Below are 23,706 nucleotides of genomic sequence, written 5' to 3'. Positions count from 1 at the left end.
AACTCAGAAATCCGCCTGCCTCTGCCTCCCAAGTGCTGGGATTAAAGGCATGCGCCACCACTGCCCATTGGCCTGCTTTCTTATAACAACTCAGGGCCACCTCTTCAGGGGTGTCACCACCCACAGTAGACTGGGCCACATCAATCATCCATCCAAAAAATGTACCACAGGCTTGCCCACAGGCCTATCTAGTGGGGCCTCATTTGAGGTTCTCTCTTCTTAAGTGACACTGGCTTAAGTCAAGTTGGCATAAAACTAGCCAGCACACATTCACTGTCACAATTTGGAATTCCCAATCAGAGTATGAGAGATGAGGCCTCTCAGTTCTGGCTGCTAGAGTCTCAGGCAGCACTTAGACCTCCTCCAGAGGACATAGGCCATTTAGAGCCTCATAGGGGGAGCTACAGGTTGGCCTCAGACAGCCCAAGAAGGAGTCGTTGCAGGACTCAGAGGCCGCACAGGCAAAGGCCAGGAGACCTAAAGGTTCATAGTGGATTTCGAGGCACTGAAGGTCCTCTGGTAGCACGGTGTTGTCATCAGAAGTGAGATTGGACAGGTAGCTGGTTTTACTCCTCGGGGAATGAGGTGGTAGGAACAGGGAATAGGGGGACCGAGCTATATGTTAGGGAGGGTAGCTCCTGGATGCCTTTGCAGTGGAGTGTCTAATGAAGGAAGTTAAGCAAGAGAGGCCCCTTCCCACATCCCCACCAGGACTCCCCTCACATCTCGAGGCCAAGTTGGTGCTGACTGCATGAGATGGAATCCCAGAGCCCCATCACAGGTGTCTATGCAGAGGATCAGAAGTTAATGCAGTTACTTACCAGTGTGGCCACCAGGTGGCGCGAGTGAGCTAAGTTAGGGTAAACTCCCCATCACTTTCCCATTGAACCTGGGGCCTCACTGATGTTCAGTAAGTTAGGTGGTGTGTGTGTGTGTGTGTGTGTGTGTGTGTGTGTGTGCGCGCTTATTTATTTAGTTAGTTTAGTTTTTCGAGACAGGGTTTCTCTATGTAGCCCTGGCTGTCCTGGAACTCACTCTGTAGACCAGGCTGACCTTGAACTCAGAAATCCACCTGCCTCTGCCTCCCAAGTGCTAGGATTAAAGGTGTGCCCCCCCATCACCACCCGGCTGTGTGTTTCTTTTTTAAAGTAATTTTATTTATGTTAGTGTGTGTGTGACGAGAGGGAAGGCTTGTCACAGCGAGCATGTGGGGGTCTGAGGTTCTCTCCTCCCACCGTGAACTTGGACCACTTGCCTCTAGAGCAAATGCTCTTACTGGCCAAGCCACCTTTCTGGCTCCTCCCACCTTGTTTTGAGATGAGGTCTTTTGTTGGCTAGATCACTCTGAGCTTCAAGACATTCTCCTGTCTCCCCCACCCCAGCTTACTGTAGGAATGCTGGAATTACAGGCAAGAGCTACTATATCTGGCTTACTGCAGGTTCTGGGCATCCAAACTTGGGACCTCATACCTGTGTGTAAGTACCTGCCCACCTGAGCCATCTCCCCAACCCCTAGGACAAGTTCTTTTTTTTTTTTTTTTTTGGTTTTTTGAGACAGGGTTTCTCTGTATAGCCCTGGCTGGCCTCAAACTCAGAAATCCACCTGCCTCTGCCTCCCGAGTGCTGGGATTAAAAGCGTGCACCACCACGCCCGGCGACAAGTTCTTTTAAAGATACATATTTAAATAAATTATTTTAAATTATATATTATATAAGTAATATATAATATATATATTAGTTTATGTACAATGGTGTTTTCCTGCATGTATGTCTGTGTGAGGGTGTCAGATCCCTTGGAACAGGAGTTACAGATAGTCATGAGCTGCAATGTTGGGAATTGAACCTGTGTCCTGGGAAGGAGCAGTCAGTGCTCTAAACCGCTGAGCCATCTCTCCAAACCCCTAGGGTAAGTTCTTAAAGGTACCTTAGAGTAGAAGGTTCTGAAACTCAGGATTTTCATCTGTAAGAGCTTTTAGCATCTGGGGCTTGAGCCCCTCCTAGAATCCACCTCGGTTTGCTTTGAGCCCAGTGTGTGAATCCAGCTCTGAAAATTTGCCAGGGGGCAGTCCAGGGTGCAGCCAAGGCTGAATGCCACCGATAGTGACCTATAGTCTCCCTCCTCAGTACTTCAGATTCCCCTGGAGGCTTGTCAAAAATGCAGATGGCTGGGACCGACCCAGAGGGTCTGGAGGCTGCACAGTGCTGAGACGCCAGTACTCAGGGCTTGGGGTTGGAATGGTGTGGGGCCTGGGCCGCCCCAGGGCTTTGCTTAGTTGCAGCCAAGCTTATGGAGATGAAGTTCACATACTGCCCCATGCATGTGTTTAGAGTACACGTGTCCCAGGTTGCCTTGGCAATGGGGGGAAGTTAGAGCATGGTCAGGACCACAGGAAGAAACCTCACACCCTTGGTCATTGATCCCCGGCCACATGCAGCTCCGGGTTTCCTGTTGAAACTTTGGGTTTCTACAGAGACAGCAATGTGTCTAACATGTCTCCTGATAATGGAATGATGTTCTTATTTTTGTGTTGCAGATTCTCTCTCTCTCTCTCTCTCTCTCTCTCTCTCTCCTTTCTCTCTCTCTCTCTCTCCTTTCTCTCTCTCCTTTCTCTTTTTTAAGACAAGGACTCATAAAGCTCTGGCTGCCCTGGAACTCCCTCTGTAGACCAGCCTGGCCTTGAACTCAGAGATCCATTGCCTCTGCCTCCTGTGTCCTAGGATTAAAGGTGTGCGCCATGGTACCCGGCTCTCGCTTTCATTTTCGGCACAGGGTTTTCTGTATCCTGGGCTGGCTTGGAATTCCTTGAAGCTCTGATCCTCCTGCCTCTGCTTCCTGAGGACTGGGGCGAAAGGTCTGCCTTGTTACATCTGCTTTACGCAGTGCTGGGATGGGACCTGGGGTTTGGTGCAAGCTGTGCAGGTTCTCTACCAACAAAGCGCCGGGCGCAGAGCCTGGCAGATGCTCTCATTTACTCTGACAGTATGCCGTTGTGTGTCTGGAGGAGAGAGGCGGAGAGGGAGGGGGAGGGGAAGATCAAACCCAGTCTGTTTTTGACTCTTCTCTCACACCACAACCACCCACAGAGACCACTGTGATCTTAGAAGCTGTAAGGAGAGCCAGAGGATCTCATCCCCCCTTCTGTCCTCTGTGGTACCCACAAAATGGCATAGACGCATGCGCACACGTAAGGGAAGAAGTAGAAATACTAAGCGCCAACTCTCATAACAGAAGGGATAGTTAGTGACCAGGAAGTCAGCTCTACTGGAAGGTTAGTTCCGGGAAGATGTACATTCCTGATTTCTCATGACCCTAGGGTTTGTTTGAGGACAGCCACTTTTGGAGACTTGGATTTTCCCTCCATTAGCAAGATGGGCAGTCCTTCTTCCAAGGTCTTCTGCACCTCTGCGTGTCTCCTTGTGGAAAGGCCTGGGCTTGTGTTCTGCCTGAGATCACAGTGGACTGAGCTGGGCTGGAACTGTTCCAGATGCTCAGCTCAGAAGCCCAGAGCAAAGGCCAGGTCTACACATGCGCAATAAAGGTTCCGGCCAGGTCTGCACATGCGCAATAAGGGTTCCGGCCAGGTCTACACATGTACAATAGGGGCTCTGGCCAGGTCTACACATGCGCAATAAGGGTTCCGGCCAGGTCTCCGCATGCATGAGAGTACAGAGTTTCTGTAAAGCATTTCCAAACTGAAAAGTTACACTGTTGATACCCTGTGGAAACACCTGTGATCAGAGTCGACAGCAGGATAGGCTCTGTTCAGTGGATTTACAGAACAAGTTCTGTGAAAGAGGTGGGGAGCCAGAAGAGATAATCAGGGCATAGATGGTTTTTGGTTTTTCGAGACAGGGTTTTTCTGTGTAGCCCTGGCTGTCCTGGAACTCACTCTGTAGACCAGGCTGGCCTCGAACTCAGAAATCCGCCTGCCTCCGCCTCCCGAGTGCTGGGATTAAAGGCGTGCGCCACTACACCCGGCAGGGCTAAGATGTTGAGAGAGGATTTTTCTGCCTCTGTTCATGTCTCTACCTGCCATGCTGAACCATGCTCTTCCCAGAGGATAGTGTTTGGATTTCTTCAGCCGTTAAACTTCGAGGGCTGGGCTCAGTGTGGGGGTTCAGGGATTGCCACACAAGTCGTACAAACACTGATCTCAGTTAAGCAAGAGTAGTTTATTGAACGACACTTCAAAACTGATGGACCAGGCCAGGCACTGGTGGCGCACGCCTTTAATCTCAGCACTTGGGAGGCAGAGGCAGGTGGATTTCTGAGTTGGAGGACAGCCAGAGTTATACAGAGAAACCCTGTCTCAAAACAAACAAACAAAAACCTGATGGATCAGGATCGCAAAAAGGACTTGGGAGCCTAATTTTTGGTACCATTCTGTTCTCAGGGCAGTCTTATAAAGGAAAACAAACACCCCCTCCCCACACACACACATACAAAAACCACAGTGAGCTCATACACGGGTGGAGGAAGTGTTGTCCAGTGGTCAGCTATGACTTAAGCCATTTTAGACATTCAAGACATTTAGACAGTTCATATTGACCTTTAACTTGATGAGTCCTATGCAAAGTTTTGTGGAATTTCTTAAGATTTAACAACCGTCATACTGAACAGGGGATGTGGTCAGCAGGACCCTGCTCTGAGCCAAGTCACTTCTCTCTGTCAGGGACTGGCAGGCATGTTACAGCAACAAAATGAAATAGCTGTTGACAAGCATAGGACAAAATAACTACAGCTATGCTGGGGATGGGGTGGTCAGACCTCAACATCCCCCCTCCCCTGAATTGATCCAGTGAGTCAAATCATTGACTCAACGTTTTCTCTGAGGCCAGAGGGACTTGCTAAAAAAACTTTTAGATCAGCCTTGGTTGGTATTTTGTTAGCTTAAACATTTGAAAATTTGATCTCCCTTAATAAGTGCTGTGGCTGTCCTGCTAGGGGACCCTGCTATGGCCAGTTATCCAGGGAGCTAATGTTTTATAGCCATGTGTAGCATAAAAGTACATATCTTGTCCCCCACAATCAGGGTCTCCATTTGAGGGCCAGACATATAGCTGAAGAGGATGCTAAGCTATTTTCCATACTCTGGATCCCATATCCCAAAAGACCCACAGAGTGAGGGAACATATATATTTTCAGTCTTGGGTCGCCTATTCCATTTGGCCCACATGATTTACGTAAGTCAAAGGTGAGGGGGGCTGGTGAGATGGCTCAGTGGGTAAGAGCACCCGACTGCTCTTGCAAAGGTCCAGTTCAAATCCCAGCAACCACATGGTGGCTCATAACCATCCATAACAAGATCTGACGCCCTCTTCTGGAGTGTCTGAAGAATGTACTTACATATAATAAATGAATAAATGTTAAAAAAAAAAAAAAAAAGGTGAGGGTGGGGGGAACCTTCCACAATTACTAGACAATTTTTTTTTCTTCTGTCCCTAGTCTATATTGGTCTCGGCAGATTTTCACCTGGCTGTCAGACTCCATCCAGGGATCACGTGTGGAGCTGCTGAAGCCTGGACTTGCTGAAAGCTGATGGGATAGCTCCCTGCCTTTCAGTCGGATCAGCTAGGCAGAGGGCATGGAACAAGATGGCTGTAGATAGGCTCAGAAGGCAGACCTGAACACTCAGCAGAGGGGCGGGTCGTGGGGCATCATCTCTGGGCCGGGGGCCCTCTAACATTGCTCAGAGCTTCAGACACCCTCGGAGTCCAGTGTATGTTTACAGATGAGGTTGTGGACCGTGTAGTGGGAGGGCAGGCCACACGAGCTCCCTTGTGAGTTAGTGGCAGAGGGGGCTTGGGAGGCAAAGGTCTTCACTCCGGACCAACACCCCTCCCTGGACTATGTTGAATTTGAGCTCATGATCTCTAGATGGCTCTGGGGGAGGCTTGATGTGGCTTTAGATTGGGGGCTGTTTCTTCCCCAAATCACCCCATGAACTGACCCCTAGAAACTGGCAGCCAGGTCTTACCATCAGTATCTTAAGGTTCAGTCAAGCCCCTGCCTCCTGGTTTTAAACTGGAGGTCCACAGCTTGTCTGCCTGCCGGAGCCTGGCAAGCTTGGCACCGAGTAAGCCAGTGGGTTCTGTGGGTGTGGGAGATGCTGCTCCTCTCTGGATGGAAACGGGCCCTGGTTCCATCTGGGATGTACCTCCGCCATCAGACTCACTGCTGGGAATGTCCCAGTTGACGTTCCACCCATTTCAAGTTTTCCCTCGACCTTCTGTCCATCTCAGTTTCTCCCAGCCTTGAGACTGAAGATCCCAACAGCATGTGGTAACTTGGCTTCTGCCCCTCACCCTCCGGAACCAGTCTTTCCCAGACCCCTGCCTGCTTCAGCAATCCACATACACATTAATCAGAAGCCGTTAAGAGAACATACATGGCTAGCATTCAGCATCGGAGCTGCTTTGTGCAATAAAGTGACCCCAGGGCTACAGAGAAGCAGAAAAATAGGAAGTCCCTCCTCTCTCTCTCTCTCTCTCTCTCTCTCTCTCTCTCTCTCTCTCTCTCTGTGTGTGTGTGACCCTCCATGCGTGACGTGAGCGTGTATAGCATGGGAGTCTGGGCGTGGCTGGCTTGGTAGACAGACGTGGCATGCTAGAACTGGTCCTGGGGTGCAGTGGGGTTGCCAGAGCTTGCTGAGCTGAGCTGCAATGACTTTGATTTTAGCCTTTTCATTCTGATCTTTGTACCCGAGTGCTCTCCTTTCCTCACTGGTGGGACACCGTGGGCTGTGTCTGAGGCTTGGCTCACTTGGCATGTGCCGACGCTAGGCTGTGTCTAGCGAGGTGAAGAGAGGCCCACAGATGTCTGTCTCGGCTCCTGGGCAGTCCATGGTGGTGGCTGAAGGCCCTTCATACCAGTGATTGGTGTTGTATGCTGTAAGCCAAGTGGGAGTCCTTCTGGGGCAGTCTTATCCATGTCGGCCTCCACTTACCTCAGTTGCCTGGCCTTAGAGGCCCAGCCCAGCCATGCTTCTCCGTTCTCCAGGGCAACTATGAGGTTTTGTCTAGGCTGGTTGCTGTGTGTGTGCACGCGCGTGCATGCACACATGTGTGACAGGGTCTCTCTCTCTCTTAGCTTTGGCTATTCTGGAACTCACTCTGTAGTTCTCATAGAGAGCTCTACCTGCCTCTCTCTGTCTCCCAGTGCTGGGATTGAAGGTGTGCACCACCACCACCTAGCTGTGCTCACGGAGTTATGAGAACTGCCTCAAGGACTCAGTAAGGTCGCCTGCCACCAAGACTGGTGGTTTGAGTTTGATCCCCTGGACCTCCATGGTGGAAGGAGATGACAGACTTCCTGAGTCGTCCTCGGACCTCTGTACATACTCACGCATGCCCACGCTGTGTGTGGCTGGCTTCTTAGACGTGGCATAATATAAATGGTCCTGGGGTGAGGAGGGTGCACTAGACTTAGAAGGATCACAGGATCAATTCCAGCACACACATTTTTTTTTAAAAAAAAAACCTGCCTCACATGGAAAAAGCAAAGGAAAGACGGTCTCCTGAGATGAGCCACTTTGATGCTGGAGTGGATGAGAGGCGGCTCAGAGCACTATGAGAATACTACCAGGCCTACTGTAGTATTCCATCATGGCCAGCAGCCCCCAGGTTGACCTAGCTGGGAATCGGTTGTTTCCTTTTGGACTTGGAAAGTGGAAAATATTTATGACAGAAACCAAGCTCAAAGGAAGCCCTGCTAGACACATCAATGCCAGCAGGCACTTCCCGTGCCTTTGGCTGGCGACAGTCACTCTTAGTAGTCTCTATATAAAGCAGGAGTTTGAGAAAAAGCTGAGGCAGAGCCGGCTGTAGATGCCCTTTGTGGAGACCGTACTCCTTTGACTTTCTGAGACCTTGGAGCCTGGCCGTTCCAGACCTCGGCGAGGAGGGAGGGAACTCAGGGCAGGTTCTATTAGACCCATTTACCTGAAGAAGAAACTGAGGCCTGTGGGAGATCTGTGCCAGGCTGGAAGCAGGGTCAGAACTTTTAGCTTCCACTTGGCCTTATATCCCTTTCCCTCCATGGTGGCACCAGGACCCAGGGGACAATTTCATGGTAACTAGTAAGAGGACGGATAGAAGCGGGGAATCCACTGTTGCTTCTGCCTGCGCACTGTCTCGGTTATGTGGAATAGGCCTCTCGAGCAAGAGTTGCCGGGACGCAGAAAGATTAGCTCAGCGCCCCAGGGACTGAGGTCGATTCCTAAGAAAAGCAGAAAATGAGCTGGCGGTCTTTCTTAGCGTCTCTAAGACTCAAGCCAATGCTTTCCCCAGAGCCCTCATTCCAGCAGGTAATGGGTCTCCAGGGCCCAGCTCATGCAATTAGAGTAGCCTCGGAATGTTGTAAGTGTTGTAAGCTGTTGTATAAGATGTGACAAGAGGAAGGACTATGTCCTTAAGCTCTTCATGCCTGGCTCAGAGTGAAGTCAGTGAATTGGTGCCGCACAGGGGCCCCGGGCAGCAGCTGAGTTCTTGTCCCTCCCCTTTTCTCCCATCACTAGCTGGCCTGGAAGCCTTTTGGCCTTACAGGGGGCTTTCCTGCTGTGTCTGGCACGGACTCTGTGCATCGGTCTCTGTGCATCGCTAGACTTCAAAGGGTCACAGGGTCAATTCCACCATCCCCTGGCCCCGTAGCATCTCACTGAGACCTGTCTCTCTGGGGAGCAGCTAGCACTGGGGGTGCCTGGTTCATTGCGTGGACCCATCTGTACAGCCCAGCTCCCAGGACCCTGCTGGACACAGCAGTGCCTTCAGTAGTGAGTTCGAGGTAGAGAGCAGGTGGGATAAATATTTGCATAAGTAGGAATATCTGCCTGTTTGCCATCCACTCGGGCTTAGTCGGCTGGGACTGGTCCTCCAGGACAAGCTGTTCTTCTCAAATGAACAAAAGGGCCCTGGGGCATGGAGGAGGGCCAGGCAGGGACTGCCGCTGGTGTGGGGTGGCTGGGAGCACTTGATGAGGGGAGGGGAGCCTATGGAAACGTGTTGAAGGGCTGCCAGTAGGGTTTCCTGATTGAAATGTGAATGGAGGAAGGGACAATTGAATGTGGAGCCAGAGTTTAGCTCTTAAAGCTTGAAGGAGGTGGGTGTCGCTCGGATGGCACACTTACGGGTCTAGCAGTTTGGGGGTGGTGCTCTCAGGATACTGTTAGGGCGTGGGTGATGAATTTGGGGGTACCTGAGATAATGACTGGAGTGTCGTGCAGGCACATGTATGAAACCTTGGGGGGTTGGGGGAGCCAAGTGTCCGCTGCATCCCACGTTCTGATGCAGACCTTTGGGGTGGAGTGAGGGACAGAGAGGCAGAAAACTGATGTCAGACCTGGACATCCCACCCACCGACCCCAGACTTCGTAGCTGTTTGGGGAAGGCCCAGCCCACCACCGTGAAACAGTTATAAACTCTGTCTTATTGAAAAGGCCCAGACTTGAGAGCAGAGGAGGTCAAGGGAGGGAAGATGGCAGGGCCTAGATGCCCAGAGCAGGCTGTGGGGCATGGGGCTTGTCCTGAGCCAGCCTGGAGGGACAAGATGATGAGCCAGGTGGAGAGGAAGGCCACTCAGGCAGAGGGCGTAGCATGGGTGAGGGCACTCGGACAGAGGGCATGGTGTGGGTGAGGGCCACTTGGACAGAGGGTGTGGTGTGGGTGATGTCACGGAAACGTGAGGCCTCACGTTTACTTCTGGAGGCTCAGCAAAGAACTTCCAGACATACTGACTGAGCGAGACCTACAACCATGGTACCCGGGCCAGAGGTATGAGAATCCTGCGGTCCCCACAGCTCTGGTGTCTCTCCTGGGCTCCTTCTATTTCAGATTTCAGTCCCAGGGGTCCAGGAAGCCTTTGTGCAGCTTCGAGGCAGTTAATGACAGCCTGGCCGGCTGGACCCACTTAAAAACAGCTGGGCTATTTTTACGTACAGGAGGTGGCTGGGTGCCCCCTCCCGGAACTTCGCCAGCACGGGATGCTTTTAAGGACAGTGGATTGTGACAGGCAGATGGGCCATTGTCTCAAATCACAGCCCTGTGGTCAGAGGCAGGATGTGCCCGTGGGAACCTCTGGGGGGTGTCGGGCAGAATCTTCACACAGTGTCTGAATTTAGAGATAATTCTACCCTTGAAAGGCTCCCTCTGTCTCCCACCGGATGGGCCTCAGACCTCATCCATCCTTGCTGATGTCTTGGGACAGTGGTGCTGTGGTGTGGCTGTAGCCAGGTGAGAGATGGCCACTTACTTCTCGTGAACCTCGGTGGAAGGAGTTTAAAATGGCTTTTCTAAGGAGCACCGGGTGACTCCTGCCCTTCTGAAAACACTCCAGGGCCCGGAAGGAGACGGGAGAGAAGAAGCAGGCTGAGGCTTGGGGGACGAATGACCCATTCAGTCAGATCAGCTCACCACCTGAGACAGCAGGACCTCACTGTGTTGGCCAAGTACCACTATGTGGCCATTTTTACATTTTATATACTTTAATATATTGTGTATGTTTATGTTCTATAATGTATATCAATATTCATATATTACATAGAACATTTAAAAAATTTTAACATAGTATGCATTAATGTTAATATAGCAATGTAGTTATATTGCATATGCATACTATTTATATATGTAATATATAAAATATATAACAATTATGTATGTTTATGTATTAATATATATTTTAAAATATTTTTTTCTGTTTTCTTTCATCTGCCTAGTTTTGTTTTTCTTTTAAAGGTTTTATTTATTTATTTTATGTATATGAGCACACTGTAGCTGTCTTCAGACATACCAGAAGAGGGCATCAGATCCCATTTGGGAACTGAACTCAGGACCTCTGGAAGAGCAGTCAGTGCTCTTAACCTCTGAGCCATCTCTGCAGCCCTGCTGTCTAGTTTCTAAGCAAAATTGTTTTTTTTTTTTTTTTTTTTTTTGAGCACTCGATGCTAATTCTTTTTTCTTTTTAAATTATACGTAAGTACACTGTCGCTGTCTTCAGACACACCAGAAGAGGGCTTTGGATTCCCATTACAGATGGTTGTGAGCCACCATGTGGTTGCTGGAATTTGAACTCAGGACCTCCGGAAGAGCAGCCAGCGCTCTTCACCACTGAGTCATCTCTCCAGCCCCCACATTGCTAATTCTTGAAAGAGTATGCAGTCCTCAAAAATCCCCTCAGCTGCTTTGGCCTTTTGTAGGAACTTCCTGGCTCCTTCTGAGCTCTGAGCCCACGCCTTAGCTTCTCTTCCTACTTCTATGATAAGCTACCCAACAAAGGTACTTAAGGGAGAAAGTGTCTAGTTGGCTCGCAGTTCCAGGATAGTCTACCGCTCGGGGAGTGGAAGCTGCAGGAATTCAAAGCAGTGGTACTGTCCCCCCCCTCCAGTCAAGACCAGAGAGCACTGGATTAATACACGACCGTGCTTGCCTGGCTCTGGTTCTGCATTCCAGGACCTAGCCTGTGATCGTGATACAGTGCCGCTAACGTTCAGGGTGGGATTCCCCAGCTGAGAGATTTCCTCGCAGGCACGCTCACAGGCCAGCCTGATCTAGACAATTCCTCATTGTGGCTCCTTTTCCAGTTGATTCCCACGCTGGGTCAAGTCCACAGCAGTCAAAACTGAGCAGCCTGTCCTCCCCGTCTTCCTGTTTCTTTTTCCTTTTTTTTTTTTTTAAAGATTATTTATTTCATGTATATGAGTACACTGTATCTGTACAGATGGTTGTGAGCCATCATGTGGTTGCTGGGAATTGAATTCAGGACCTCTGCTCGCTCCGGCCCAAAGGTTTATTTATTATTATATCTAAGTATACTGTAGCTGTCTTCAGACGCACCAGAAGAGGGCGTCAGATCTCATTATGGATGGTTGTGAGCCACCATGTGGTTGCTGGGATTTGAACTCAGGACCTTCAGAAGAACAGTCAGTGCTCTTAACCACTGAGCTCTCTCTCCAGCCCTGTCTTCCCGTTTCTAATCCGACTGTCTAAGCTGCTCCCCTTTTCCACCCTTCCTCCTGACATACCTTCCTCCTGACCCCAGCCTACCTCCGGGTGCCTGCTACCTCTTCCTTATCCTAAAGGTCACTCTCTCTTACTTATCCACCCCCACCCCCTTGCCCCACGGTCACTTTGCTTTGTAGCTATTGACACCATCCAGAGGGCAGGGTGGGTAGCTCTCACCATGGTGGCCTCCGACCTGTCTAGTCAGTACTTCGGGCAGTGTGGCTCAAAGGTGCCTTCTCAACTGGTTCCCTGAAATGGGAGGCCGAGAGGCTAATGGCAGAACCGGAGCCAGCTTGTGAGTCTGGCTGTCTCCCTGGGGAGCCAGAACACTGTCCCTGTCCCCAAGTCCGTTCTGGTACAGCCTGCTGTCTGCTCCTCTCTACTTGCCTCAAAACTTGGATTGGCGCCTTGCAGGCTTTCCCCAGCTTTGAGTTTTAGGATGCTGGTCCATGTCACATCTGGGGTGGGGCGACCCTGGAGTTTTCCCAGAGTATGTAGGCCAGCACTGTGTGTGTTCACGGGAGGGAGGGTTTCCATCTGCAGCCCAGCTGTTGGGAGAACAGCTCTCTCCAGTCTCTTGGGGCTCACTGTGCCCTTCCACAGATAGTGCCATCACTTGAAGGATCCCCCGTGCCACACTATGTTTCTGGATCAGAGAGGTGCAGTGGGTCTGGATGGAGGTCTGAGGGTGGTGAGGTGAGAGCGCGGGTCTGGGTGACTCCCCTCTGGGATTCACTTTTGAGTGGCATGCTTCCCTACCCAAGAGAACCTTAAAGTCCCCCTTTCTCTTGAAAGGGATCAGTTACCAAGCTAGGCTTTCTCCCTTTCCAGTCAGAAAGGAGCTGAGCTGAGGAGAAGGTTGTTGAGACTGTCTCCTCAAGTCAGAGCTCTATGCCATTGGTCCCTGCCAGGCCATGATCAGAGCCTCATCTGCTTCCACATGAATGCTAGGGGTGCTGAGAGAGAGGAGAGGGAGACTGGGGACTGTGTTGTCAGGAATTGGCAACAGGGTTCTTCCTAGGAGACAGTGAACTGGGCATCTCACCCTCTATACCTCAGATGTCCCTAGCAGTCACCCTGGTTTTGGAGCAGCATGGTCTTCAAAGAGAAAGTAGAGGCCTTTCTTCTCAGTAGGAACTGGGTTTGAGACCCCCCACACCCCCAGGAACTAGTCTGTGTCCAGGCCAGACAACACCCTGGGTCCTGCCACTAAAATCACTGCTTGGTGCTCAGGCTGTGAGTGAGCATGTCTGTGTTAACCAGTGGGTTTCCCTGATGACATCCTCCTTGTCCTCCAGGCAAAGTCTACCAAAGACGCACAGGAGGCTCAGAGGTTGCATCTGCGGAGCCTGCAGTACCTGGAGCGCTACATCTACCTGATCCTCTTTAATGCCTACCTTCGCTTGGAGAAGACCAGCTCCTGGCAGAGGCCTTTCAGCACCTGGATGCGGGAGGTGAGAAAGGATGCTGAGATGGACAGGCCTGGGGGTGGTGAGCTCATAAGGCCAGCTGTATCTTTCCCCATGGTTCCTGAGTATACTAAGTCTCAGGTGACAGGGTCCCATATGGAATCCCCTACTTTCCTAGGGGATTGGCTCCTGCTCAGCTATTGTGTCCCTTGCCTAGTGTCTCACTAGGTAGACAGCTGATAAGTATGACAGCTGAGTAAATGAATGATGGGGAAGGAAGAAATGGGGGTGAGACGGACACCTGCTAGGAGCTTGCTCTGTGTGTCTCATGGCCAGTACTACCTGGACACCTGGACACTTTGGTCTGTTATTCTATTCAACTTCCATCTGTCCCCTATGAAGGCAAGGAAAAGGTTGTTTGTCCTGATCCTATATCCTTCCAACCACTACTTTGGACATGGACAAGGTGGCCAGCCTTGTAAGCAGTAGAATAGTGTCAAAAGTGTTGGTGGCCTCTCTCTGACTGTAAGAAGTAGAATAGTGTCAAAAGTGTTGGTGGCCTCTCTCTGACTGTAAGAAGTAGACTAGTGTCAAAAGTGTTGGTGGCCTCTCTCTGACTGTAAGAAGTAGAATAGTGTCAAAAGTGTTGGTGGCCATGTAATGCCTTTGCCAGATCCGGCAAGAGCCAGGTATGCTTTAGGTAAGAGGGGTCTGTGCAGAGGTTCAGGGACTTCCAAACAGTTGTCATGGAAACTGGTTATTGCTCCTCTTTTCTTGGGACCTCTGTGATCCTTCTCTGCTTAGACTTCCAATCCAACCCAGCACCTGCCGGGCAAGAGAGAGCCATCTTGGGAAAGTAGCCTGTAATTACCCTTCAGCCAGGAAGCTGGCCCCGCTGACCTCACAGTCCATCAGCTGTTGTAATATGGTGTCAGGTCCACAGTTAGCTACCAGGATGTGAGTGGGTGGGGGGATGGAGCCAGGGAACTCAGCCACAGTGAGTTCTAGGACAAGTGCAAGGGCTCAGGACTGGATGGAGGTGCGTTCGGAACTGCAGGGACCAGAGCCAGGGAGGCAGGAATGCAGGCTGCTGAGGATGCTCCTTGGCTCTGATCTCCGGTATCCAAGTGGGGAAGCATGTGAAGTGAATCTTTGTGCTCGAGGGTGAGTGTTGGGTCACAAGATCTGACGAGGGCTGTATTGAGACCACCCTGATGAGCAGACCCACACTTAGCTTTCTCTTTGAGCCCTAGGGTGGAATGTAGGTGCAAGAGTCTCATGTAGCCCAGGCTGGCCTCAAACTCACTGTAGCAGATGATAGCTTCTGATCTTGCCTCCACCTTCCTGGGGTTACAAGGGCTTACCACCATGCCCATTTGCTTTATGTGTTACTGGGGCTCAAACCCCAGGCCATTATGTTTGCCAGGCAAGCACCCTGCTAACAGCTACGTACAAGGACAAGCCTGGGGACAAGGACACTTTCTGCTTGAGTTCTGCTTAGATTGTGAACTCAGGGAGAGCCAGGGCTGGGGGCTTGTTCTGTTCCCCAGCTACTTCTAGAACTAGATGTGGATGGATATCAAGGGAGAGGTGTTGGCTCAGGCAGGAGTGGGACTCTTAACTCAAGGGACTTCAGTCCCTTTCCTGGGACGGACAGAGGCAGGGGTGAGCGTGCCTGGGGACAGCAAGGACAACATCATCATCTCTTTTATCCAAGTGGAATTGTTCCCAATAAGGTGTAGGGGATGGTTGGAGCTTGGGGCTAAGTCCCAGGCTACTGGGCTACAAGCTCCATATCAGAGAAAGCCAAATGACTTGGGCTGACCTCCCAGCCAAAGGGAAGGACTGATGTCGGCTCTGGCATCCCCACTGCCTCTGCAACTTCCCTGCCCAAATGTGGTTTGCTGGATTAGCCAGGCCAGTGCCACTGAGGTCTGCTAGGCATGCCCAGTGCTCCGTGCATTTGCACAGCATGTTCCATGCAGTACCAGGGGAGCCTGGGGCAAGGTGGCATGCAGATGGGCATGCAGGTTTGTGGTAGCTGCTGAGCTGGCTGAGGACAGCCCTGGGCCCCAGACTCGCCCAGCAAGGGGAGGGCGGTTTGAGGATAGTAGGCCTGTTGCTTCTTCCACCCCTGAAACTCTGCCCCATCTCTGCCCTCTCCAGGTGGCAACCAAAGCTGGCATCTACGAGATCCTCAACCAGCTGGGGTTCGCTGAGCTGGAAAGCGTAGAGGAGCAGCCCCTGTCGAGGCTTCGCTACCGCTGGCAGGAGCATAGCCAAGACCCAGAGCCCTGTGATGTTGGCGACTTCCTGTAGGCCTTTAGAGACCCAGAGCCCTGTGATGCTGGGGGACTTCCTGTAGGCCTTCTTCTTGCCCCTTGCTAGGCAGGTTGGGGGACCTGAGGGTCTCATTGCTTCGATGGACACTTGCCAGCTTCCTGGTGAGACTTGAGGGGCTCGAGAGCCTTTGGGGAGAGGGTTTTTTTTTGTAGGATGTACAGATGGTGCCGCCATTTTCTGTCAACCTTTGGGGTGCGTAATGGCCTCTGGCCAGGCCCTAGTGCATGTACCTCACAGACCAGCTGGCAGACAGTCTTCAGGGAGCTCACTACCCAAACAGCCAGTCACCACCTCTGTCCCCTCTTCACTCTTGGTCATCAGACTGTCTGGGTGGACAGGAGGCTGGTCGCGTTTGTATTTTCACTTCCTTCCTCCGACTGGCTTGCTCTTGCCTCTCAATCTTTCAGCCCAAGCAGCTAGCTGCCTGAGGTAGGTGAGGAGAATGGCGAGCCAGGCAGGTAGGTCTGTGTGAAAGACAGCTCTGCCTGGCTCCTTCTGGCTCGTGAGTGTCACCGGCCTGGAAGACTAAGGGAATGGCTCCCCTTCTTTCCTCCCCGTCTTCCCCCAGTTCCTTCCCTATGTTGGCCCATGTGCCCAGGGAGACGGAAACATCAGGGAGACCCTCTTAGTGTGGGGAAGGAAGTCACAGAGACCACTGACGCAGTGAAGAGGCAGGATCGTGTGTTGGAAGCCTGTTAGCAGGACCAAGGTGACTCTTAGGAGAGGCTCTTGTGGCCACAGGCCGTGGTGGCTTGTCAGACCTTAGAGTCCAGGCCCACCCCTGCCAGGATCCCTGGGCTGCTTTCTCCAGGACACACCGGGACGCCGCTGCGTTACAAACAGCTTTGTACACACAATGGGAAGAGGGGCAGAGAGGGCTGTGTCTGGTTGAGTCTCGCTGGGACTGAAATTTGCCACAAGTAGCGGTTGAATATCCGGGAGCCTGGCCACCTGTGTTACCCCTTGAAGGACAGGGATGAGTCTCTGGTGGGTTGTTGTCCTTCAGGAAGATGTCACCTGTCACCTGTCACCTGTGCTATCCGAAGTGGCCAAAGTTGTTTCTAGCCTGGGGAAAGTGGTGACCCTCTTGGCTGAATTCTTTTGCAAGCTGCCATTTGCCTGCCCGTGCCTTCTCAGGTTTGCTGGTTTCTGTTTTGTGCAAGTCAGTGCTTTCCAGAAAAGGTCTCGCCAACGAGTCAGAGACCAGAGAGACCCTTCACACTCTTGTGGTTGGCACTGACTTGGAGATACGCTGGGACCAATGGCAGAACCTCTGCCTCAGTTTCGCTTTCTGTAAAATTGGAGAATAATACTTGCCTACCTACCTCACAGGGGTGTTGTGAGGAATCCTTTGTGGTTTTTGGTTTTTGGTTTGTTTTTGTACAGAGCTTTTGAGCATTAAAACCAGTATAAACCAGTATAAGCCAGTAACATGCTGCTTTGCTGATTGGTCTTTAGTGGGAGGCAGACATGGAAGCCATGACGATAAATGTGTCCCCCAGAGTAAGGGTGGATGCAGGAGAATGGAATGTCCTTGTTACCCCTGATGTTAAGAGGCTGCGGGTGTGGTAGATGTCACATCCTCCTTCCTTGTCATCAATCACAGCCTACCATCCTATACTGGATGCTGATCCACCATCCACTGTCAATCAAGAGAATGTACCAGAGGCTTGCCCTAAGGCCAGTCTAGTGGTGGGGGAGCGGGGTATGTGCTACTTAATGTTCCTTCTTCCCAAATGCCTCTAGCATCTGTCAGGTTGACATAAAACTAACCGAGAGAGAGAGAGAGAGAGAGAGAGAGAGAGAGAGAGAGAGAGAGAGAGAGAGAGAGACCAGCCCCAGGTCTAGCCTTGTGATGGAGCAGAGCTGGAGATTTTATTACAGCTTTTGAGAAGGACACTCAGAGTTAGGGCCTCTCGAGGAGGACAGGCCTCAGCCGCTCTTCCTCTGCAGACACCATGAGCCCCGCCCAGTGTCCCCAAGCCCTGTTCTCTTCTCCTTTGTCTTTATACCATTTTGGTTTGGATGTCAGACATCACCCATTGGCCCGCGTGATTGAACCCTTTGTCCCCAGTGGGTGGCACTGTGTGTCTGAGGCTTGCAGATGTGCGCCCACCCCTGGAGAAGAGTCCTTCTGGGAGCTGGTCTTGAGGTTTTAAGAGTCCAGCCTCACTTCCTGTCCGTTCTCACCTTTAACACACAGGAGTGGCTTCCACAGCGCTGGTCAACATGACGGACCACATCCTTTTCTAAAGAAAAATTTTTATATGTATAAGTGCATTATAGCTGTCTTTCCCCCAAAGCAGCTTCATTGGAAAGTCCCATCCCAGCATGAATTCCGTAGAGCCATTTAGAAGGAGCCCCAACTTGGGCTCCTTTTCCTGGGCCTGTATACTGTAGCACCGCCCCTCCCCGAGCCCCAAGAACACATGCAGTTATGGCAGAACTGCCTTCAAATGGTTGTGAGGAGCAGCTGGGACCTCGGGAAAGTCCAGTTAGCCTCCCACCTTCTATGAGGGAAGGTCAGCCGTCAGCAACCCTGCCCATGGTAGACACTCACAATCAGGTGTGGTTTGACTTGAAGGCTCCCTAGTGGCCCATGATATTGACAAATTTTCCATCTATGTATCAGCCGACTCACACACATACATACACATCCTGAAACAAACGTCAGAAAAGGGGGGAAGCCAGGCGGTGGTGGCGCACGCCTTTAATCCCAGCACTTGGGAGGCAGAGGCAGGTGGATTTCTGAGTTCAAGGCCAGCCTGGTCTACAGAGTGAGCTCCAGGACAGCCAGGGCTATACAGAGAAACCCTGTCTCTAAAAACCAAAAAAAAAAAAAAAAGAAAAAATTTAAAAAAAGAAAAGAAAAGAAAAGGGGGGAGCGGGGTGGAGACTTGGCAACCTTTGGAGGTGTAACCTGAGCCGTCGAAATGGTCCATACCACTCACCATGGGACAGTGAGGTGAGCCTCCATTATAGAGCCTGTACAGTTGCGCTTGTCTCACTTCCGGCAGGTCTCTCTTAGAGAAGCCAGGCCCTTGCTGTCAGGATGCTCTTCTTCCTTGAGCCCCTTTCCATCTTGAAATCTGCAGTAAAAATCTCCAATTCTGCTTTCTCGTAAGCCAGTCCTAAAATTCTTTCTGTATGCGTTTGTCGTGTGCTGGCTAGTTTTAATGCCACAAGCTAGAGTCATTTTGGAAGAGGGAGCCACAAGTAAGGACCTTTCCCCAGTAGACTGGCCTGAGGGTAAGCCTGTGGTACATCTTCTTGAGTGATGGTGGATGTGGAAGCGCCCAGCTTACCGTGTGTGATCTCACACTGGCTGGTGGCCCTGGGAAGAGCACACAGTGAGGGAACGTGGGCAGCAAGTCGGCGGCCGAGCAGAACCTTCCACAGCCTCTGCATCAGCTCCTGCCTCCCCGTTCCTGTTCTGCCTCCTCCAGATGAGGAACTGGAAAGCAATCTTACCAGGATTGGTTATTAACCCTTTCCTCCCCGGATTGCTTTTGATCATGGTGACTTACCATGGCGATAGAAACCCTAAGACAGAGGTGCGTGATGTGTGTGTGCATGTGTGAAGGATGCGCGCGTACCTGTATGAGTAGCTGTTCTTAGGAAGCGGGGTCTCTTGTTGAATCTGGAGCTTGAGTTGAGTTAGGTGGGGGTGGCAGGCCAGCCCCCATGATCCTCTCGTCTCTGCCCTGCCCTTCTGTGCTAGGGGGGTTACAGGTGCATGTGAGACTATGCCCAACTTTTCTAGGGTTGTTAAAAGATGATTTTTAAAAACTTTTTTATCTTCTCGTGTTTGTGGGGGGGCGCCTGGGTATGTATGTGGGTGCCCATGTGCTACACAGCACATGTGTGGTAGTCAGAGGGTAACTTAGAAATTAGTTCTCTCCTTCCATAATTCAAGTCCTAGGCTTGAACTCGGGTCCTCAGGCTTGGCAGCAAGCACCCTCGCCCCCTGAGCTAGCCCATAGAAACCCAGTAAGTGTTATGGTTTCTTCATTTACATGTCAGCAAAAAAACCATTCGTCAATACCTTTGTGACTCATTTTGTTGTTGTTGTGTAGCTAGTTAGTAACTTCTCAAAATCCTTTCTTCTAGAGTATTGGGGTGGGGCATCGTAAATTCATTTGCTGAGGTTTTAAAATTTTGTTCTGCTTTTTAGCCCAGGCTAGCCTTCAACAGATTCTCTTTCCTTTCCCTCCCAAGCGCTAGGATGACAGGTGTCCACCACCCGGCTGTTCAGTGTCCTGCAGATGCATAGTCCTATGGGATACAAGCCTAGGAAGAGAGATAGCTTAAATGGAGAGTTATCTGCTGCAAGGAGGTTTCATGGAACTGGGGCTGGCGTTTATTATTTTTGTATATGCTTTTTCACAGAGATGTTTCATTCCATTTATTGGCTTTTTGCTCTCCTTGGGTCAATTTTCCTAAAATGTGAACGGTTCCCAGTGAGTGACGGGACCCATGAAGCCATGAATGAGTGAGATGACCCCTCCCTTCCTCCCGTTCACCAGAGGCTGTCGTACCAAGGGTCATCCTTGCCCTCAGTGGCAAACCTCTGACTTCCTGGCAAAGCCTTTGATCCCTCGGCTATGGACAGTCAGGATTACAGTTTTATGATTTTTTTTTTTCCAGAGAAGGCTTGCTGGCCCAGCAGGAGCAGGGCCCTTACAGGGATATGTCCCCACAACACGCGAAGTGGAGTCCCTGAGCGCCAAGTGACTGTTCATTGAGCATCTAGTGTGTGCCTGACACATCCACCGCCTCTGCCCTGCCCCTATCTCAGGGGAGTGGCAAGAGCTTTCTCCCTGACCCAGCGCTTCTCAGCCAACCGTGGATCTGGCCAGGATGGGCGTCTCCCTTAGCAGAACTCATTCCCCGTGGAGGGAGTTCCATCTCCACGCCTTCCCCACTGTGGTGGCTAACGTCTATCATTTAGAGCCTCCCTTGAGGCTCAGCTCTGGCATATCCATAAGAACATTTCCCTATATTGTTAACTGAGGAAGGAGGACCCACCCTAAATGTGGGCATCGATCTCCCATGGAATGGGATCCCAGACTGGTACTCTCTGCCTCTCAGTGTGGGATTCGCCACTCTCTTTTGTCACCACCACCACCACCTGGCTTTTAAAAGGAGTCGGTTTTAATCAGGTTGGGTGTAGTGGTGTGCACTTTTAATTATAACACTGGGGAGGCAGAGTCAGATGATCTCTGAGTGTGAGGAGGGAAGCCTGGTCTACATATGGATTTCTTGTCTCAAACAACAGCAACAAACAACACCCCCACAAATAAACAAAAACAAAACCCCCAAACAAACAAAACAAAAAATCCCCAAACCCAAAACCAAGCAAGCGAACAGAAACAAAGAGTTAAAAGCCACACCTGCTCAGTTAAGGCCATTTACCCGGCCTTGGGCCAGGCCTAGTGCTCTTTAGCCCGCTGTGCCTTTGAGTGGATTCTTTCATTCACGTGACTTTTTAAAAAATGGCGGTCTGTTGGAGGTTGGGTTGGTGCTGCTGTGTATTCAGACGCTAAATTCTGTACCCCAAGATCTGACTGCCCAAGACAAGCGAATTCCCATGTAGACCCAGCCTTTGCTCGCCAATTTAAAACTATCGGCTAAATAAAACTGGCAATAGCCGGTTACTGGGGAGAAGAGAAGGAAGCCGGGAGCCGGGCGTGGTGGCGCACACCTTTAATCCCAGCACTCGGGAGGCAGAGGCAGGCAGATTTCTGAGTTCCAGGCCAGCCTGGTCTACAGAGTGTGTTCCAGGACAGCCAGGGCTACACAGAGAAACCCTGTCTCGGAAAACAAACAAACAAAAAAAAAAAAAAAAAAAAAAAAGAAGGAAGCCGGGCTTGGGTGACCTGGCTGGGGGTCACAGGTAGGGATCGTGAGAAAAAGGAGAGGGAGAGAGGAGGAGTGTGGAAGAGGAAGAAAAAGGGAGATGAGGTCTCCATCAGACCTGATGGATGGAGCAGGCCCATGTGCCTGAGTGAAATACCCCCCAGAACAGACTGCTGGAGAGACATAACCTGGGGTGACAAGTATTTGGGGAGTCAAACAGCAAGTATTTGGGGAGCACAGTTGGGAGGGTAGCCAGTCTAGCAATAGAGAATATAGATTAGATTAAGGTAATTCCCCAGTAGTTGTGCAAGAACATTACAGCCTGAGTCTCATTCGTTTGAAGCTAGACAGGGATAGAAATAGGTAAGTAAGTTACAGGGGTCTCTGCAACGCCATGGCCAGCAGAATGTCAATCTAAGAGAGGCAAGAAAGAAGTCTGGTACATGAGTGGCCAGTGTTGGTTCAGACTTTGAGAGCCCAATACTGGGTTGTTAATTCCAGGCATATTTAAGCACAGAACAATCTGGCAAAAAAGTTTCCACAGTGACAATTAACTCGATCTCCTGTGCACAACCAAGCTTAAGACAAGATTACATCGAAACAAGCACCATCTTCCATAAAGGTGAGTTTTATAGATGAACTGAGAAACCCTGCTCAAGATAAACAGCGGGCCCAGGGAGGGTAGTGTTATAGACTGGCAGGGATAAACAAGAGTCTGGGGTGTGGCCTGGCCAGCCAGCACAGAAGGCACCCGGCTATTAACCACATCCATTCCAACCTTCTGGGCAGAAAGCGGGTTATACATCTCTCCCTTTGAAGAGATGACCGTGCTTGTCTAACGTTGCTGGGTTCCCTAGTGCTTGCCTGTGAGCGCAAGCACCTACCTGCTTCCTGCAAGTTTCTCTATTCTTTCCAGGTGGGGTCCAGCCTGGACTAGGTCTTATCCTACATATAGCCTAGGCTGTCTCTGAATTCATGGCAATCTTCCAAAGACAATGTTCCTGTCTCAGTTAACAGAGGGCTGGACTTACCCGCGTGTGCCAGATGGAATCTTGTCCAGTTTCGTGAGTTCAGTAAGGGCAGGCAGTGAATGGCGCTTTTGGAAAGGGTCAGTGCACAAGATAAGGGAGTCATGGGAACCTTTCAGACGAAGCCTTTCACATGGCTGAAGGTGACAAAGTGTAACCTCTCATGCCCCCAGCAGGGCCACGGACCTGTAAAGCACGTATGTCCTCTGCTCAGGGGACAAATCCCATGCTTTGCTTAATAAATAAGCTCGGTCAGAGTGAGTTTAATAGGAAGCATTTTGATTTATTTATTTTCCTTCTTTTTTTTTTTTTCCGAGACAGGGTTCCTCTGTGTAGCCCTGGCTGTCCTGGAACTCACTCTGTAGACCAACTGGCCTCCAACTCAGAGATCCTCCTGCCTCTGCCTCCCAAGTGCTGGTGAAGGTGTGAGGGAGAGTTTTTTTTTTTCCCCAATAATTTATTTCTATTTTGTGTACATTCTGCCTGCATGTGTGTTTGTGTGAGGGTGTCCGATCCCCTGGAAATGGAGTTACAGACAGTTAGGAGCTGCTGTGTGGTTGCTGGGAATTGAAACCCAGGTCCTTTGGAAGAGCAGCCAGTGTTCTTAACTGCTGAGCCATCGATCTAGCCCCTCATTTTGATTTAAGAAAGTCATGTAGGGCTGACAAGGTGGCTCAGGAGATAAAGGCTCTTGCCACAAATCCTAATGGCCCGAATTTGATCTCTGGGACCCTGTAAGAGTGGAGAGAAACAGTCCCTGCACCTTCTTCTATGACCTCCACATGTGAAGTCATTTTACAAACAGAAAGTTATGTCATTTCCTACCAACCAGTTGGCCCTCTCAACTGGTTCCACAGTTCTTGTTTTTGTTGTGCTTGTAAGATTATAAACAGATGTGTGTTTACGCTGCCAGTTACAGCGTAACCCAGGCCTTTCTGCTCTGCCTGGTTTGCTATGCTTGTGGTGGGGGAGGGGAACCCAGGCTGGACCACCTGTCCCAGGGCCACTCAGGGGCTGCCTTCTGCTGTCACGGGTGGAGAGGACCCTTTTAGCGTTCACCGTGAGTCTAAGGA

At 50.8% G+C, this 23,706-nt stretch overlaps 1 protein-coding gene across 3 annotated transcripts in view; it reads left to right on the top strand.

Moving 5' to 3' along the window:
* Window positions 1-17,334, top strand: part of Pald1 (phosphatase domain containing paladin 1) — a 63,274-nt gene extending 45,940 nt beyond the window's left edge. For all 3 annotated transcript variants that reach the window (XM_021204866.2, XM_029542517.1, XM_029542516.1), the window contains exons 19-20: window positions 13,293-13,448; window positions 15,570-17,334. In XM_021204866.2, coding sequence (XP_021060525.1) covers window positions 13,293-13,448; window positions 15,570-15,722 — 309 coding nt within the window. In that variant the 3' untranslated portion in view covers window positions 15,723-17,334. The remainder of the gene's footprint in view (window positions 1-13,292; window positions 13,449-15,569) is intronic.
* Window positions 17,335-23,706: the final 6,372 nt, after the last annotated feature.

Source organism: Mus pahari, chromosome 9, assembly GCF_900095145.1.
Source record: "Mus pahari chromosome 9, PAHARI_EIJ_v1.1, whole genome shotgun sequence".
Taxonomy (NCBI): Eukaryota; Metazoa; Chordata; class Mammalia; order Rodentia; family Muridae; genus Mus; species Mus pahari.
This window is presented reverse-complemented; position numbering and strand designations above follow the sequence as displayed.